The sequence below is a fragment of the Syngnathus acus genome, chromosome 14 (genome assembly GCF_901709675.1).
Source record: "Syngnathus acus chromosome 14, fSynAcu1.2, whole genome shotgun sequence".
Lineage (NCBI taxonomy): Eukaryota > Metazoa > Chordata > Actinopteri > Syngnathiformes > Syngnathidae > Syngnathus > Syngnathus acus.
The window spans coordinates 6,521,186-6,538,538 of record NC_051099.1 but is presented as its reverse complement, the minus strand read 5'-3'; the positions used below and the strand labels follow the sequence as shown (position 1 = coordinate 6,538,538).

Sequence of the window (17,353 nt, the reverse complement as noted above, 5' to 3'; positions counted from 1 at the left end):
TTGGGGTGGTAGCTGCACTGACTACAACATGAAGGCCCTCCAGCGCATAGTGAACACGGCTGGTAAGATTATTGGTGCTTCACTCCCCTCCCTGAAGGACATTTACACCTCCCGTCTCACCCGCAAGGCGACCACGATTGTGAGTGATGTGAGTCACCCCGCTCACTCTTTGTTCGATCTTCTGCCCTCTGGGAAGAGGTACAGGAGCCTGCGCTCCCACACCACCAGACTCACCAACAGCTTCATACTCCAGGCTGTTAGGATCCTGAACTCTCTCCCCCCTTCTGCGTAGCAACGCCCCCTCTTGCCCCTGCGTAGAGCCGGCACTGTTGCCGAGTCTTTTTGAGTTTGCTTCAATAAACCCTGGTCCAAGCTGCACTTGGTCGCCCTGCTCCATTTCCACACTCCCAAGCCTGACAGTTTTAGCGACAAAAACACGATTGCTTACGTTTTTTGCATCTTAATGAATGCCAAAAGATATTGTATTAAAAATAATAATTTGTATTTTGTGTTGTTAGGTTTTATGGCTTCAAAGTTGTCATGGGGAATTGTGAGTCCGGTCATTTAATTATATAGGAAACAAGGAAATAGTATTAAACAAGTAAAAAAATGAAGAAAAAAAAGGATGAACAAAAAAAGCATTCCATACACATTCCATTCTTGAAATTTGTTTGCATTTTATTACTGTATTTATTTGGTCATGTCCACGTGGTTGGTTGATTTTTCCCCATACTGTAGAGTTGCGCAATAAAGTTGCACAATAAAGTGTGAAAAGTAAATATAGGAAGGAAAACCAAGAGTGAGACTGAGAGTTATCTAGATGTCACAAGGGAATTTTGCTTTTAAGGCACCATTGGGTGGGCGGCGATTATGAAAATGAGGCAAGCCCTTCTCCTGATGCACAAAACCACGTGTGAGTCCTGCCTAAGAGGAAGTCACGCAGTATACAATGATTCAATACTACTCAAATAGAAGACCTTATATTTGTTATAGAGGATCCCAAGCTATTTTGAAGCTGGAAAATATCTATTGTATAACTGGTAAGGGCCCTAATATTGATCCCTGGGGGATACCTCTATAAAATGTGCAAAAGATCGTAGCCAAAACTAAAGTGACTGAATTCCAGTATTGTACTTTAAATCAATTTAAGATAATTACATAAATGGTCTTGACTACTCAAAGTTGCTCAAATAAAAAAAAAATAGAATAGACCTCCTTCCAAACAAGCAGCCGACATGCCAATGCGGAACTTCCACACCACAAAGAGGTAGGTTGAAAAGCTGTGGTGTTTTTGTTTTGAGTTATTTCCAGTGATTTGGGGCAGATTTTTTTTTAAATTCCCCAAGAAATCTTACAAAGTATACAGTAAAGCACTAGGGCACATTTCAGACTGACAAGAAATGAAAAAAAGAAAAAGACTAGCTCACTCAGTTTTCCAAATAAGAGGTCCAGTGTGCTTGCTTCAAGAGGTTTATCACTCTTCCAGATGAGGTTTACTCTCGAAACAAAAGACAATTAGACACTATAAATTTAAATGCTAAAATTCAACCAAACCATACGACCGTATGAATTTCGGAAGACATCAGTGCTGCCTGGCATTTTATGCTAGGAACACTCACACACGCATACACAAACAAATAACGCAACACAACTAACACGGTAAACATTTTGAAGCCGTGAAGCATTCATCAGCAACTTTGGAATCTTGGGTAACTTCCCCAAAGTGAATAACTAGTCCCATGTTAGGAATTTACCTCTGCATAATTATCAGGTCCATCGTGTTTGGAGTGAAAAGAAAAATGCACACTTCCTCATAATAATAATGATTAAACAAAAAAAATAATGTTGCAGTTTGAGTTAGGCTTTCAGTTGGGAAGCTAAAGGTATTAATTTGCACTAAGTGAAATTATTAATTATCTATAATTATTATTAAACAATTTATTTAACGATCATATTGTATACACCTCAACAGTATTCAGGAAGCAGACAACTGTGATTTCCTCCGCGAGTAAAAAAAAAAAAATGTCTGTAAACTTGACCCTTTATTCAATTGCGCTCCAAGAGAAATTGCGCTCCAAGTTTCTCTCCAAGGGAGCTACTTCCTCCCTTTTGAGTGATTCATATTTCTAACCGCAAGATGCAATAACCATGAGGGAAAGAGAGAACAAAACTACAGATCAGTCAGAAACCGAAAACATGACCAATGATATAAATTGAAGGTGCAGTCACACTATAGCGTGAAGTTTTTTTTTTGGCATTTAGAGTGTCTGCACACTGCTCCTGCTCCAAGGTATGCTTATCTTTCATACTTGGACAAAAAAAAAAATAGAACCTACTACATCAAATAAATAATAAAATCGTCAATATGTTGGCTCCATTTTGGCTGCAAGCATTTTAAATGCTAACGAAACAATGCTTACAGCTAAGCTGCTTCTTGTTTTGCAGATGATCGCCGGGTGCTGTGCTCTCATCCTTCTTTGTTGCATAATGAACTATGCCGAGTCCTCGACTCCAACATTGGGCATCAACAAATCCAAATACAGCAACTCCTTCCGCCTCGCAAGGTCCACCCGAACCCGTGTCCAGCAGCTCCTGAGTAAATATGTAAGCGGTGATAAATCCTAACAAATCATGTTGGCACCTTTTTCTTACTTATCCCCAAAAAATGTCTGATCGCCTAAATCAGAAGGAGCAGCAGTTGGGAAATAAGGACTTTGAGGACAGAAGTAGTTATTTGAAGGACCTGCCAATGCTTTCTACAGACTTCAACATCTGGCTCCAGCTCTCGGTCAGTCACTTTCGAGTTACCCCTCATCGGAGTCCCCGGTTACATTTTGAAACAGGTTCCTTGCTTTTCATCCAGGATTGGGAGCGACTCCACGCCGCTTTCTCAGACATGCAGGTTTACAAGAGCAAGCTGGAGTTGAAGAGGGAAGAGCTGGAGATGGAAGAAAAAGAGAAGACGGTCGGCAACATTTTAATTCAGAGTATCAAACACATTGAACTGGACCTGAGGGACCTGATGAACCAAGTCAGCAGTCAGGTACGCTGCGTGAGCAAAAGACAATTAAGATCAGGCACATTTGGAATTTTATTGTGACATTTTGGGATTTATTTTCTTCTTTAGATGACATGCATAAAGTCATCTGACAGGCAAGCAAACTTTGCAACCATCCGGACGCCCTTGAACCAATCAACAACCTCGAAAACACTGTGGGAAAAGCGTCTGGAGGGTTACATCATTTTACGGGATCTTGACCTTTACCTCACCAAGTTGGCACGAGACTTCATCCTCCTGGGTTCCAAAACGAAGTAATACTGGAGCAAGGGAAGACTGTTGTGGGATTGTCTGGGTTTGGCCTTTGGTCACTGGAGTGGAACTATTATTAGACCAATGCGCATCGAAAGGCTACTCTGGGTATTTTCGTGAGTTTCTGTCTTGCGTCTGACTGTAAATTTGCAACATGGTCACCAAAACTCACACAACACATGACAACATCCTGTTTTTGTCACCCCGGGCCCTTCATCGACTGGACTTCCCAAAGACACGAGATATTTGCTATTTATTTGATGTTATTTATTTATTGTTTTTTATACAGACAGTGATACAATTTGAGATTTTATATATATATTTGTAGCCTGCGTGGCGCTTAATAAAAACATGACGTATGAGGACTTCCTGTTATGATGTAATCAATCCTTACCGGGTATTCTTTTAGAGACAATTTTGTATATTTTCCTCAAATAGTGACCTCAGCTTTTGCAAGTGTGTGCTTCATCACATCAAGAGCAGTGAGTGTTAATCCTCCGGTTAGCCAAGCGTTAGCTAGTATTTATCTGCTTGTGTTTCTTCTTCATGCGGTTTTGATCCCAGGGGCAGTCTAGGGCAAAATCAAATCAAATACTTTATTAAGAAGGGTGGTTTTATTAGAATGGTTTGATTTAAGAACAGCTGCTCACTCACCACTAGCAGGTGTCCTCTTTTGCCTTTCGCCACCTTCAGCTCGGAGCCGTTGACAAAATCGATGATGCCCTCATTCCCTCGTGCTCCCGCAAAGCGTACGCTAATAAAGTGAAAGTGGTGTTAAAACGGGTTTGCTTGCCCAGCGTGGCTCGGGGTCTCACCTGCCAGGCTTAACATTGACGTGGTTCAACATGCGGGCCATCAGGGCTAATTTTGTCACCAGCTCGATCACATGGTCGCAGTGCAGCAGCACATCACCCTGCGGAAGAGAAAATTGGTTTCGGGATGTGCCTCCAATCAGATCTTGATTGCTCTTACCTTTTGCTTATTCTCCTCAGTGGGCAAGTGCAGAACAAGCATCCCATCGCTGAGGGAACTCACAGAGATACCTGCGCAGTTAAAATGAACATTTGAATTCAAATAAAACTGTCACAAAAAGTACCGCATACTAAAAAAAAGATCTCAATTTACTCACACAATTCACTTAACTTTACTTACTAAGGTTGCTGCCATCTAGTGGAAGACTATTTAATTGTTCTACCTATTTCCTATACTGAATATGACACTAAATCATGATCAATGTGACCTCCGAGTGCCGCGTAGTCGATCCTCTGCTTGATCTTGGTCTTGTCCACCAGCACGGCGAAGGTGTTGGAAAGGAGGAGCTGTCGAGAGCGTGGCTTGAACCCCCTCCTGTCATACTTGATGACTGGGACGCCGTACTGTGGAGCACAAATCCATACATGACCATTCAAACATTGGAACCTCTAATAAATCGACAAGGGGGAGCATCACCTGCACTTTGTCACTGCCGAGAGTTTGGAGAACCTTGAGATTGATCTGCTCGCGTTCTGTAAAAAACGGCGAGGGAGTCAATGTGTATTTGTTGTCTTACTTTTTTTTAGGCGAGGATTTGAACACGCACCGATCCTGGTGTCCAAAAAGAGCCTGCCGACGCTTTGAGGATAGCTGTCCTTCTGATCTTTGAAGAGCTCACTCGCAACGACTTTCTGCGTCATCTACAGGAGCCACGCCAGCATTAAATCTCTTCTTAACTCACAAACGGGATCATTTAATTGGTCACAGTGACTTACTTGATTCTTCCATTCAGGTTGGATCCTCATGCAGTACTTCCTGACCATGTTCCGCATGTGCAGTGCGCGAAGGTACTCTGAGGCCTGCAGAAGAAAACAAATGAAGTCAGGATTTGGAGCTTTGAGCAAAACACACTCCACTGATTGTACCTCAGCGACAGAAGGAGGAGACGGCAGCCAGCTTTTGTCCAAAACACTTGTGGGCAGATTTTTGCTGAGCTTCTTGAGGAAGGAGTAACGCACATGATCCAGGAAATAATCATTTTCTGGACTGTAGTCCTCATGGCGGTGGATAAAGCCTTTTATGAACCTGCAAAAAAAAAAACAAGGATGATGTCATGACAGATTAAAAAAAATTATATATCTCGCAATGAGAGACAGTTGTGCACCTGCGTATCAAATCGGCGGCCTGTCGACGCCTCCTTGCCCTCCGCCGTCCTTTCATTCCTCGCCATGCCGATTGAATCACGATGACTGCACGTGCCACGGTTTTAGATTACGACAGAAATAATGACGACGGTCACATGCAGAAGCTTCAAACAAGTGTGATGAGCACTGACTTGCATGTCTGATCTTTTTGTATTTGGCTCTTTCCCTGTAGCCTCTCCAGGATGTCTGCAGAGTCAAAGCTGGAACACAAAAGAGGATAGAACTTGGTGAAATTATCTGCTTTTTTTGGGGTGAAATAAATATTTCTAATCACCTATCTCTGGCTTTTTGGCTTGAAGTGCATCTTCGGTCAGAAAGAGAGTTTTGGGGAAACGGATGAATATTTTGGACCTGCGTGGAAAGAACGATTACATACTACAAGTGGTGCAAAATCAATATAAGATATTTTGGAAAACGGATGATGCTTTGCCTGCCCAGTTTGTACTCCTCCTCTTGGTAGCCAAGGTGCTTGGCCAGTGTGGCCACACCATCCCGGAGTCTTCCATACCAGACGGGCCACGTTTCTGGACATAGAGGCTTGTACCTGAGGGTGTTACCACAAAAATAAAATGACATGGCCTGGCTGAAATAAATAAACCGGAGTAGTGAGTCACCTCTGCAGGAAGGCCTCAAAGCTGCGTCTGTAGGCAAAGCCGGCTCTCCTGACACGAAGGTTCTCCATCAGGCCGAGATACCTGACCTGGTGCCGGACGAGAACTTCGTCAAAGTGACCTGCCGATCATATCGGTTTGAAATTAGTACTCGCTTGTGACACACAAATTGTAAACAATTCCACCTGGCTGCTTGGTATCATTGGGTTTGATACAGCGCACATACGACGGTTCTTTTGTCATGAGGTTGTCCAGAAGTTTCAACAGGCTATTTTTAAAGTGAGTGGCAGCCTGGTGAAAAAAAAATTATAAAAATAGTAAAAGGTAGAACCGTATATACAAATAAATCTTGATTTAATTTTGCAAAGAAAGAGAAAGAGAGACTCACCATCCGTGGGCGTTTCTGCTCCGTCACTTCCTCTCTGTAGAAACACTGACTTATGATCTTGTTGTCTGACTGCCACATGACCTAAACACGGTCCAAAACCGATGATCCGCGTCAACGCAGCGGGAAACCCTCTTTTGAGTCAATTCCAAATGTTATTTACCTCTTTCAGGGTCCTGCTCAGTGAGTCATTGTTCTTCTCAAGGAAACCTACAGGAATGAGCAATGAGGTCAGCGTTGTTGCAGCATACGCGGCGTGATGCAAACTCATTACCGTTGACATTGTAGTTGACTTCCCCGGCATAGTGCAGCAACCGAAATTCCTCTCTACTCACGACCTTCCGGGTTTTGCCGTTTGCCAGCTTGTGACTGTAAAACACACATGGACAAACTGTCTCTGCAGATCTAAAAAAACAGTCCTTTGCTAATAATGCTCAATCATACGTGACAAAATGGGGATGGCCGTCAAGTGTGTCCTCCAGTTTCTCTAAGAACGAGGCGTCGCTCGTCTCGCCGGGTCTCACACACTCCTCATCCTGAAAAACAGGAACGCTACTCAACTGATCACAACGCCGGCAGACGGGGAGACACTTTCGAACTCAAAACACACCAGAATGGCGATGATGCCCTTGTGCTTTGCCTCGATCAGGTCACAGATGATTTTGTTGTCAAAGTACGGCACCATCTCCCACTGAAAGTTAGGCGGTGTAAAAATTGTGTTGGAGTGGAAATATATTCCAAATGGAGATATATGTAAGGCACTCACGTCTATTCCCTCTGTTGTGTACTCCTCTTGCTCAGATCTGAGGGTGAGCTCAATAAAGAGCTGCTGGAGCTTCTCGCTGCAGTAGTTGATGCAGAACTGCTCAAAACTGCATGGAGAGAAAGAAAGAACGGAACCAGGCGCACTTTGTAGTAACGGAGGAAGACTGAAGAGGTCAAATAACTGTTAGTCGGACCTGTTGCGCTGTAGGACCTCAAAGCCGTAGATGTCCAAAAGGCCGATGACGGGGAAGGCTTTATTGCTGTGGTCGACGTCATCCTGCATAACACCACAAAAGACGTTGCCACTGTTGCATTTGTCTGAAAAAAAGATTGGCGGCACCTTCAGAGCAAGAGACCGGTTGATCTTCTCCACCAACCAGGTGAAGGCTCGACCATAGACAGCTTTGGCTAAAGCGTCGCGAGCGGACATTGCTTGCTCAAAGTTGAGAGGGATGATCATCTGCAATGCAAGTTAAAAAGCAAAACAATCAAATCACTGTGGATGCCTGAGTCAGGAACAATAGTTATCTTGTACCTCCTCCCCTTTGGCGGTGAGTTTTTTGTGAGTAAGAGCCTCGCTGAGGGACGAGGCCTCAAGACCCAGCAGCTGGAAAAAATAAAAAATGAAAAGAAATAGAAAAAAAACAAGAGCACATTTGTTCAGTTGCTTTCTACACACAAAAAAAAAAGCACATTTGAACATCAACTGATACTTGTGTGATAACGCCCACCTTTGAAACATTGACTATCGGCATCTCGGTGGTGATATGCGTTTCGCCTTCCTCGCCTTCTCCAAACTGAGTGTTGCCCAGATGGAGAACGCTGGCGATGATGTTCAGCAAATTCTGACAAGAGACACAAGTCACGTTGGTGAAAGACTCTGAGACGAGATTTAAAGAGAGAACTAACCTGCAGGTCTTCATCATTGAAGCCAATAACGGACAGGGCATTCATCAAAACCTTCCAATTCTTCTTGTCGCTAACGGAGCTGACTTTTGAACAGTTTCCCTGTCAAGACAACTCGGTATCATACACCACGACGCCAATCCAACTGATGCTTCTCGTACCTTGACCAGATACTGGTAGTTCTGAGGGTTTCTTTCAAGATCAAGCATCTGGAGAAGTTCACTGCTCCCGCCATCCAGAAGTTGATAGAAGATGTGGAAATTTCTTTCTCCGTGGTTCTGGTGGACGACCCGAGATTTCTCCAGCAAGTAATTGAGGATGTGGCCGCCGACTGGCGCCCCCTAGGAAAGGCAGAATATAGAATTGCAATCTTAATATTTCTAGAATGGTGCAAAGTACTAAAATCTCCCAAAAGGATTTTCTTTTTTACCTTAAAGTCAAACTGCACATCCATGTATTTTCCAAATCGACTGGAGTTGTCATTCTTTAGTGTTTTGGCGTTACCGAATGCCTACACAAAGCACGATCGTAAAGCAACGTGAACCAAATTTGTTGTGGAACTTTAATTCAAAGTGCAATCAAATACCTCCAGAATAGGGTTGGACTGGAGCAGGCGGTCTCCGAGGGTGCTCATGTTATGATTAGACGGGCAGGTGACGGCATAGTAGAGGAGGATCTTCTTAGAGGCTTCCGTTTTCCCTGCGCCACTCTCACCTGATATAAGAATGCACTGATCCTTCCATGTGGTCCGCATGGCTCGGTAAGTGTTGTCTGACACTGCGTAGCTGAGTGAACATAGAGTATTAGATTCAACTCAATTTGCCAACTGTGGCAAGTTTTAAATGGTGATACACAACAGAAAGTATTTAACAAGACTCACATGTGAGGCGAGATTTCATAGAAGCTGACTCCTCTGTAGCGTTCCATCTGCGGCTTGGAGTAAATCTCCAGGTCTTTGTAGGGGTTCACTGACACCAGCACGGAGCCTATGTAAGTCTGAGGTATAAAATAAAGTCATACAATTATATCAAATATTCCAAGCAAGTTTTTGAGAGATATTATTTCATTACATAGATGAGGTTTTCTTTGAAGCGCCGTCGCAGGTTTTCTATAAAGGCTGCTTCGCTGTTGTGGTTCTCCAGTAGGACAAAATCCTGGACTCCGACCCTGTCACGGGCCGTTAGGGTGTTCTCCATCACCAAGCGCACCCTTCCTTCAATGTCCACCTCCTGTTGAGAAAAAAAAAAAGGAAAAAAAAAAATGCAGTTACAACATTGTGACACAAGAGGGCGCTCGTGTATTGTTTGGAATGACTCAAAAGTTAAATCTCATTTTCCCATTGGAAAGTACGTAACTTTTACTCAAGCATTATTTTGCCTCAATTGACATTTGACACAAAAAAGCAAACTTGATTTTAAGTAATAACAGCTTCACCAAGAAATTGCCACACAATATGTTACAAAACCTTCTTGATTATGAAAAAATGCAAATGGCTCAACATTTACTGACCACATCTGTAAACAACACTCCACAGTTCTACTAGAGCGTGCCAAGCCAAAGCCATTTAAAGAATCCCAAAAATAAACAAGACACACTTATCTGTGTTGAGATGGTGATATAATATGACAACATCCACACAAGGTGATAACGCCAGAGGGTGAGAAGAGTGATGCAATTGGGAAAATGTGTGCGCATGTCAACTTAATGTGACGACAAACGCGATATTATGGGTGGGTAGAATTTAGTGGGCTGCGGTGACATTCTCCATGGCCACAGTGTAAAATATCGCACGCACACACAACCACAGTAACATGCAACGGAAAGGGAAACATTTGTCAGTTTGGAAGCCTTACTGATGAATAATATTGTAAAAATGCATCATTGCACATTGTGGATGGTTCGGTACGTTCAAAGGTTTGGTGGCCCTTGACACAGTCCTGCGATGATACATAAGAGATTTAAAAAAAAGTTTCATAAGTGCCAGCAAGCTGCAAAAATAGTTTTTACAGGGGGTAAAAAATACAATGCATCTGTGAGTTTTGTTATATTGTTTGTTTACATGTGTTGCTGCAACTTTTGTGTGAATTATCCAATCACCACATAATCAATGCTAGTTTTCTTAGCCCTTTTTGCAACAAGTGTTAGCATTAAGCTACTGCACCTTTCTCTATCTGGAACCCCCTGCAGAGTTGCTGTAAACAGCTATAAAAACATGGACAATAAGTTGAGCGCAAAACAAAGGGGGCAAGACGTCTCCTCAATGCAAGCGTCTCTCTCAGGGGGCTCGTTTGGCCACTGCACGTCGGTAAAAGGCCTTTTACCCTTGAGCAGGGAAATCCTTGCGAAAACAAGAGGACAACAGTGGAAGGTAGCCAAGACGTGAGAGCAAAAGGAAAATCACCCAAAGTCAATTGTAGCCGCTCCTCGCGGCGTCACCTTTGGAGTATTGTTCTCTCATTCCTGCAGGTGGGATCCCAGATGTGATTAATGGTTGGCTGTCAGATTTTCCAAAGAACACACTGAAGGAATGTTTGGGTCAGGATCAGAGCAGGCGGACAGAGGATGCCATGGAATCTTTTGTTGCTGTGTAGCTGCATGTTTTTAGATGAAACACTTGGGATGTGTGCATTGTTAAGTCTTCTCAACAAGGGGTGAAAGGAATGGAATCAAGAGAACTCACGAAATGTTTGGAGGGGGGGGGTTCGTCACAAAGGTATGCATATGTTCATGAAACATACCTCAGTACAAGACTGCACAGAGCCAAATTGCCATTGGCAATAACAATCGGGCTCTGCAACGGCTCCTTTAGCGTAATCACTCATCCGTCAGATTTAACAAGTAGCTCGCTCCCGCTTTTACGGATGTGCATCAGCTGTGAAGCTCAAGTTGCGTGTGTGTGTGTGTGTGTGTGCCGCATCTGTGCAATAATCTCATTTTTTCCAACTTGTGAAAGGCCGACCAAACATCAAGGTTGCCGGGCAACCAAACTATTTTGTGCCACACAGCAAACATTGTTTTCGGCCTTTTGCCAGTCACGAGTTAAGCTCTTGACTTTCATCCCTGCAATCACAACAGCAAACATGGCCTCATATAAACAAATGTTCCCGATTGAAGAAGCACTGCTACTCCACATAACAGAATCTCGTCCTCGCAGCTGTTGAATAGCATGACGGGCCAGGAAATACACAATCGAGGGTTTTGGGTGTAAACATCTGAGAGTTGTGGTGATTGGAACATGTTTGCTCTGGAGAGGAGACACACCTCACAATAGGACTTTGTCTGACTGACTACATCCAGACAATCTTCCTTATTTGGTAAGCTTCTGTCCCTTGGCGAGCCTTGATGCGACCACAGCTGGATACAAACTGCCGTCGTGTTTTTTATCTCAATGACGAGTTAAGTTCTGCTGTTGTATACGCGGTGTGGATATGTTAACCCCTACTGGAAGTAGGTAGAATTCCATGTGACTCTTACCCTGCCCTGGTACCTCATCTTGTCTTGTTGGTGCTTGACAAAGGATGAAGTGTTGGTCTCCCCGCCGGGCTGGAGCTCCTCCTCTCGTGTGAAGCAGACCCGTCAACTGCAAGCTCTCATTCAGCGTGACCCAAGGGCGACAGAGCGAGGCAGTTTAATGTCTTCTCTTCCCCCGTCGCTCCCCTTTTGACTTTCTCTCAGCCTTTCCGCACGTCCGTGGTCCTTCTGCCGCTCCACCTTCCCCTGCGCGTGAGCAAAGAAAGCTCTCAAGCTAAACCTTCAAGTCGCCTTCAACTAAACTATACGTCCGCTTCCCAAAGCCCTTCGCCCGTTCTCTCTCACCAAACTGCTCTGCACGAAACAAGAGCAGGAACTCCGCTCACACGTCACAAGTGGGTTGCAAAAGAAAAAAGGAAAAACATGGGAAACTATGCTGCAGTGGAGAATGCAAAAAGGCAAGGCAGAGAAACAAGGAGTGGAAAATGTTACTAGTGGCTCCAAAATAAAGACTAACAACTCTGTCGCTGCAATAAAAAAAAGAAAATGGGATGATGAGATCTTGAAACATTCTTTCCTTCTTTCCCTCGCAGTTGACTTTGCTCCCTCCCTTTTCTCCCACAAGCTGAGACAGATTCAAATAGGATGTGGGCTAAGGACTTCTTCCAGTTGATATACCTGCATAGATAGTCATTCATTTTTAAATGAAAATTAATTTAAATTTTTTATTTCATTTTCTTATTGTTTTCATGGAACAATTAAAAACGGGCTACTTTCAACAGCACAAGAAATTGTGTGTGTAAAGTAAACTACAATTACAACATAGTACATCTGCTTTTATTCAAATTAAATCTATATTAGTGCATAACACACAAAGGGGTTAACTTGAGTTATTCTTCAACAAGCGCTTTTACTATATATGGTCCACTTACAGTCCCCTTATCTGCATGTTCGACAATGTTGCATTCCATCAAATTCTACGGTTTCATTTCCAAATTAGCCGACTATTTCAAAAGAAATTTCATACAATGAGACAATAGTTGATCATTTATTTCCCATGAGGAAAATGTGATCAGTATTGTTTTTGCTTTCCTATCTTAGCCAAACAGTCTCTTGAGAAACAATTCTGGATTGGAGATTATGTAACTTGTAAATTAGACTCAAGGGTACATTACATTGCAAAGTTGTGTTTGCATTCTTCTGTGGTGAGCAGAGACAAAGCAGAGACATGTTTTTACATCTACGAGTTGGCAAAAAAAAATCTTTGAACCTAAAGCTTGAACCACTTTGTGAATTTTAAGTCTGGGCAAGTATCACAAATATCGCAAGGTGTCACAGCGATCTCCAACATCGTTCACCGTTGTTTTCCAGATGTGCTATTAGGTGCTCCTATTTCTGTGCAACAGTTCCTGTAAGTGAGATTTCCTTCCTTGCTCTTTCCTGATGATTTTCCTTCATGGCCTGCCCGTCAGTTAACCCGAACTACCGCTTCCTAAATAGCACTTCAAGTTGTGTGCATGTAAAGCCAGTGGAAACCTTTGCTGAAGCTTTTAAATGATACACGGTGGAATCTCTTTGATTTTCACATAATTCTATCTGACGTCAGAAACTAATTCCAAACATGTGAACTATAATTGAAGGAATTCAGAACGCAGAGTATAAACAACTATTGTTGCAAATTGACAGCCTGCTGGTTTTTGTCTTATTTTAGTCTGCAGACGTTGTATGACTCAACACGGCAATTTATCATGCTGGGGTGACTTTTAAGGCGGGGTGGAAAATGGGAGGGATTCTTACCTCTCTTTCTGTTTAGTCAAGCACACACACACTATCCATGTCTACCAGTCTGTCTTTCTTCCTGTCCCTTCAGCCTATCATGTTGCAGCGTGCACGCTTCACTGTGCAGCTATTATGGAGCCTCCATCAGTGTGCATTATGCCCTTGATGGAGAAAGCGTGAGTAGCCTATTGTCCATCTGTGCTGAGCCTCCGTCAGCACCCATCTGCTGTCACTTTCACCCCGTCTTCACCTTTACTGCCTCTCACTGCCCCATATCCCTGTTACAAGCACAAAGCCCTCTTGATTACTAGATAACGGTACAATAACTATGGAAATAAAAATTCATTTTAAGTTGGAACTGTGGAAAGTGGAGTCAACAACATGAGACTAACAGTAATGCTGTGATCACTGAGACAAAGTTATCACAAGACCAATTCCTCTGTTTAATAAATTGAAGGCTAATATCGCCCCCTAGTGGAATTCTGAAATGGCAAACAAGGTTCTCCCATCACTCATCTATCGCTTAGCTTTGCAAACGATGCAAAATTGTTAAATGTAACGTGGAGAAGTCAATTTTAGTGTACAAAGATACAGACAATATTATATTCAGTTACTGCGTACCTTAAAGAACATCTTGGCGGTGAGATGTGTAGGTAGGTCAGCAGCCGACAAAGAGCCTCCACTTTTGCAGTTTGGACATCAGCTTTTAGAATAGAATAGAATAGATCTTTATTGTCATTGTCACACATGTAGAACGAAATTTAAAAAGTGCCAACCGATCAGTGCATAAAATAAAAAATAAATAGAATAAAAAGATTAAAAAAAATACAAGCTAAAACCCCACAGAAGAACATACACAGACCTAATCTTTTTTTTTTTTTAGCGGTATTTAATGTGACTACCGCTGTAGGGTAAAAACTGTTGGCGAATCTGCTAGTCCTTGACCTAATTGATCTGTAGCGTCTGCCTGATGGCAACAGTTCGAAAAGGGAGTGGCCAGGGTGGGAAGTGTCCTTCAGAATGTTCTGTGTTTTTTTGAGACAGCGGGTTCTGTGTCGGTCTTCCAGTGTGGGGAGAGGGCAGCCAACGATCTTCTGTGCTGTGTTGATGACCCCTTGGAGCTTTTTCAAGTTGGCGGACGAGTCAACAAGTGAACTGCCTTCCCGTGCATCAACGAATCAGTCAGTGAAAGTAGCGTTGGCTCGTGAGTGTACGATTCGTTCAAAAGAACAAATCTTTTCAGTGAACGAGAGTGAATGAATCACTTCCTAAGGTGATTCGTTCTTTTTTCAGTTAATATGACTTCAACCAACATGCAATAACTTGTTCCACACAGTAGGTGTCGGTAATGTACATTGAAGCTGGTGCCACCTCGCCGTAAAACAAAACGAAGAAAATGACGTCACTTCCCGTTCACGAACGAGTCAGCAAATTGCATTTCCCGTTCACCAACTGTGAGTGAACGAGTCAGTGATTTCTATTTCCCGTTCATCGCGAGAACGGATCAGTGAGGTAACGAGTCCTGACTTTCCCGTTTGCGAACGAGTCAATGGGTGAACTGCCTTCCCGTGCATCAACGGATCAGTCAGTGAACGTGTTGCGGCTCCTTACGTGAACAATTCAGTGAATGAACGTGAACCAGAATGTAGATAAATGATTTGCCAAGGAAAGAAAGAACCACTCACTGAAACACCATTTCTTTTGTGCTCGTTTTCTCCAAGCTAACGACTAACTTTATTGCATGAAAGGATGCGCCGTTATGCAACAGCGGGGAGATTATGCTTCTCTTTGGGTAATCTTTATTCTATAACTGTTCTGCCCTCAGAATTGTTTTCATGACGTAAGAAATGTTTTCTATGAAAAGAATACACAATGGTTATTTGTCGTTCGGAAGCAAACCGGAAATGTATTTTGAAATGCACCGGAAGCTGCGCATGTTCTTGTTGAAGCGACTTGACAACTGATGAGTAGAGACGTTAGCATTACTTGTGTCAAAAACGAATCTTTCTCCTCTCCTTATCCTCACGGAATCAACGGCTGTAAGTTATTGTTATTGGATAACTTTATTATTGTTTATAAGATAAGAATATTCATAGTAGAAACTGTTTGTTGTTTTACTTGCAGTTTCACTCGTTGTGTTTAGCACTGAACAGAAATAAAGGGAGCAAGACGCTCTGAATCCTGGCTCACGTGTTCTATACATGAGTTTGGCTGGCTGATGAACTGTGACAACGTACACGAAGTACATAACGCACAGGCAGATCAGTACAATAACACTGACTGTTCAAGGAATGTGCAGGCCAGCTGGCTGGTGTCATCACAGACATTTTTAACATCTCGCTGGACCAAGCCAAAGTGCCAGTATGCTTCAAGGCTGCCTCCATCATTCCGGTGCCGAAGAAACCTGAAATCACCTCATTGAATGACTACAGACCTGTGGCACTGACTCCCATCATGATGAAGTGCTTCGAAAGGCTGCTCAAAGATCACATCGTCTCCAGACTCCCCCCAACATTCGATCCGTTCCAGTTTGCCTACCGGCAGAACCGCTCTACTGAGGATGCCATCTCCTCTGTTCTTCACCTGAGCCTGGCTCACCTGGAGGAGAGGAACACCCACGTGCGGTTGCTGTTCCTGGACTTCAGCTCAGCGTTTAACACCATCATTCCACAACATCTGGTGGAAAAACTGGAACACCTGGGCTTCAGCACCCCCCTTCGGAACTGGCTGCTAGACTTCCTCACCAACAGACCTCAGTCAGTCCGGGTCGGTCAGAACACCTCAGATGTCATCACCCTCAGCACAGGCTCCCCTCAGGGCTGCGTCCTGAGCCCCCTGCTGTTCACCCTGATGACACACGACTGCGCCCCCAGGTTCACCACCATCACATCGTGAAGTTTGCAGACGACACAACGGTGGTGGGCCTCATCAGGGACAACAACGACCTGGACTACAGAGAGGAGGTGGAGCAGTTGGTGGGCTGGTGCAGAGAAAATAGCCTGATCCTGAATGTGGAGAAGACGAAGGAGATCATCGTCGACTTCAGGAAGAACCAGCCTCACCACGCTCCACTGATCATCAACAGCTCAGCTGTGGAGGTGGTCAGCAGCACTAAATTCCTGGGGGTCCACATCACAGACGACCTCACCTGGACTGTGAACACCACAACACTGGTCAAGAGGGCACAGAAGCGCTTGTACTTCCTGCGGAGGATGAGGAGAGCCCACCTGCCCCCACCCATCATGAGGACGTTCTACCGAAGCACCATAGAGAGCATTCTGACAAGCTGTCTCTCGGTGTGGTGTGGAGGTTGCAGCGCCTCCGATTGGAAGAACCTGAGGAGAGTGGTGAGGACAGCAGAGAGGATCATCGGGGCTCCTCTTCCCTCCATTCAGGACTTGTCATCCCAGCGCTGCGTGTCCCGAGCCCGTAATATTATCAGTGACCCATCACACCCCCACCATGGACTGTTCTCCCTGCTGCCCTCTGGGAAGAGGTTTCGCAGCATCCGCTGCAGGTCCACCAGGTTCTGCAATAGTTTTTTCCCTGCTGTCGTCAGACTGTTGAACATTCAAACGTAGCATTTCTCTGCACACTTGTAAATACTGCTTTTGTCTCCTGCACTGTTTACATACTTTATCACTGCTGCACTTTGTACTTTATAATTATCTTATTTCATATTTTTATATAGAATGTCACTTTTTAACCAGCCGAAATACCACTACATTGTTGAAAGCCGTATGCAACGAAATTTTGTTTTGTGCACACCTAGTGTTGACAAAATGACAATAAAGTTTGTCTAAGTCTAAGTTTTAAATAACGTGTATGCATATACACGCCTAAATATTGTTATGCAAAATATATCTATGAATATTATTATTATTTTAATAAACATTTATGTTAAAACTTGTCTGGTGTTTTATTCCTTGTTTTTATTTTTTTGGGCATG

At 43.5% G+C, this 17,353-nt stretch overlaps 2 protein-coding genes across 3 annotated transcripts in view; both read right to left on the bottom strand.

The window, feature by feature from the left end:
- Positions 1-17,353, bottom strand: part of gng8 (guanine nucleotide binding protein (G protein), gamma 8) — a 757,718-nt gene that overhangs the window by 454,358 nt on the left and 286,007 nt on the right. The window lies entirely within an intron of this gene.
- LOC119133292 (unconventional myosin-Ic-like) lies at positions 3,556-12,152 on the bottom strand. Of its 2 annotated transcripts, none has more exons than XM_037268951.1 (32): positions 11,629-12,152; positions 9,225-9,383; positions 9,035-9,150; positions 8,741-8,939; positions 8,585-8,665; positions 8,316-8,495; positions 8,158-8,256; positions 7,980-8,093; positions 7,784-7,855; positions 7,589-7,708; positions 7,443-7,525; positions 7,250-7,355; positions 7,094-7,174; positions 6,922-7,019; positions 6,758-6,852; positions 6,647-6,693; positions 6,487-6,567; positions 6,284-6,389; positions 6,102-6,219; positions 5,918-6,031; positions 5,762-5,838; positions 5,619-5,687; positions 5,448-5,532; positions 5,209-5,368; positions 5,059-5,142; positions 4,890-4,983; positions 4,760-4,815; positions 4,551-4,686; positions 4,283-4,353; positions 4,126-4,223; positions 3,965-4,064; positions 3,556-3,881 (listed from the first exon to the last, which is right to left on the bottom strand). In XM_037268951.1, exons 1-32 carry the CDS (start codon positions 11,644-11,646, stop codon positions 3,855-3,857), a joined length of 3,144 nt encoding a protein of 1,047 aa, XP_037124846.1. In that variant the 5' UTR covers positions 11,647-12,152; the 3' UTR covers positions 3,556-3,854. The 2 variants fall into 2 exon arrangements, with proteins under 2 accessions (XP_037124846.1, XP_037124847.1); XM_037268952.1 differs by having other exon boundaries at positions 6,928-7,019; positions 11,629-12,151.

What these genes read in the sequence shown, in the direction of transcription:
- LOC119133292 (XM_037268951.1), bottom strand. An exon ending in AGTCCAACCCTATTCTGGAG is followed by an intron (nt 8,666 to 8,740) that starts GTATTTGATTGC and finishes TGCTTTGTGTAG; the next exon opens with GCATTCGGTAACGCCAAAAC. An exon ending in GCCGCCGATTTGATACGCAG is followed by an intron (nt 5,369 to 5,447) that starts GTGCACAACTGT and finishes TTTTTTTTGCAG; the next exon opens with GTTCATAAAAGGCTTTATCC.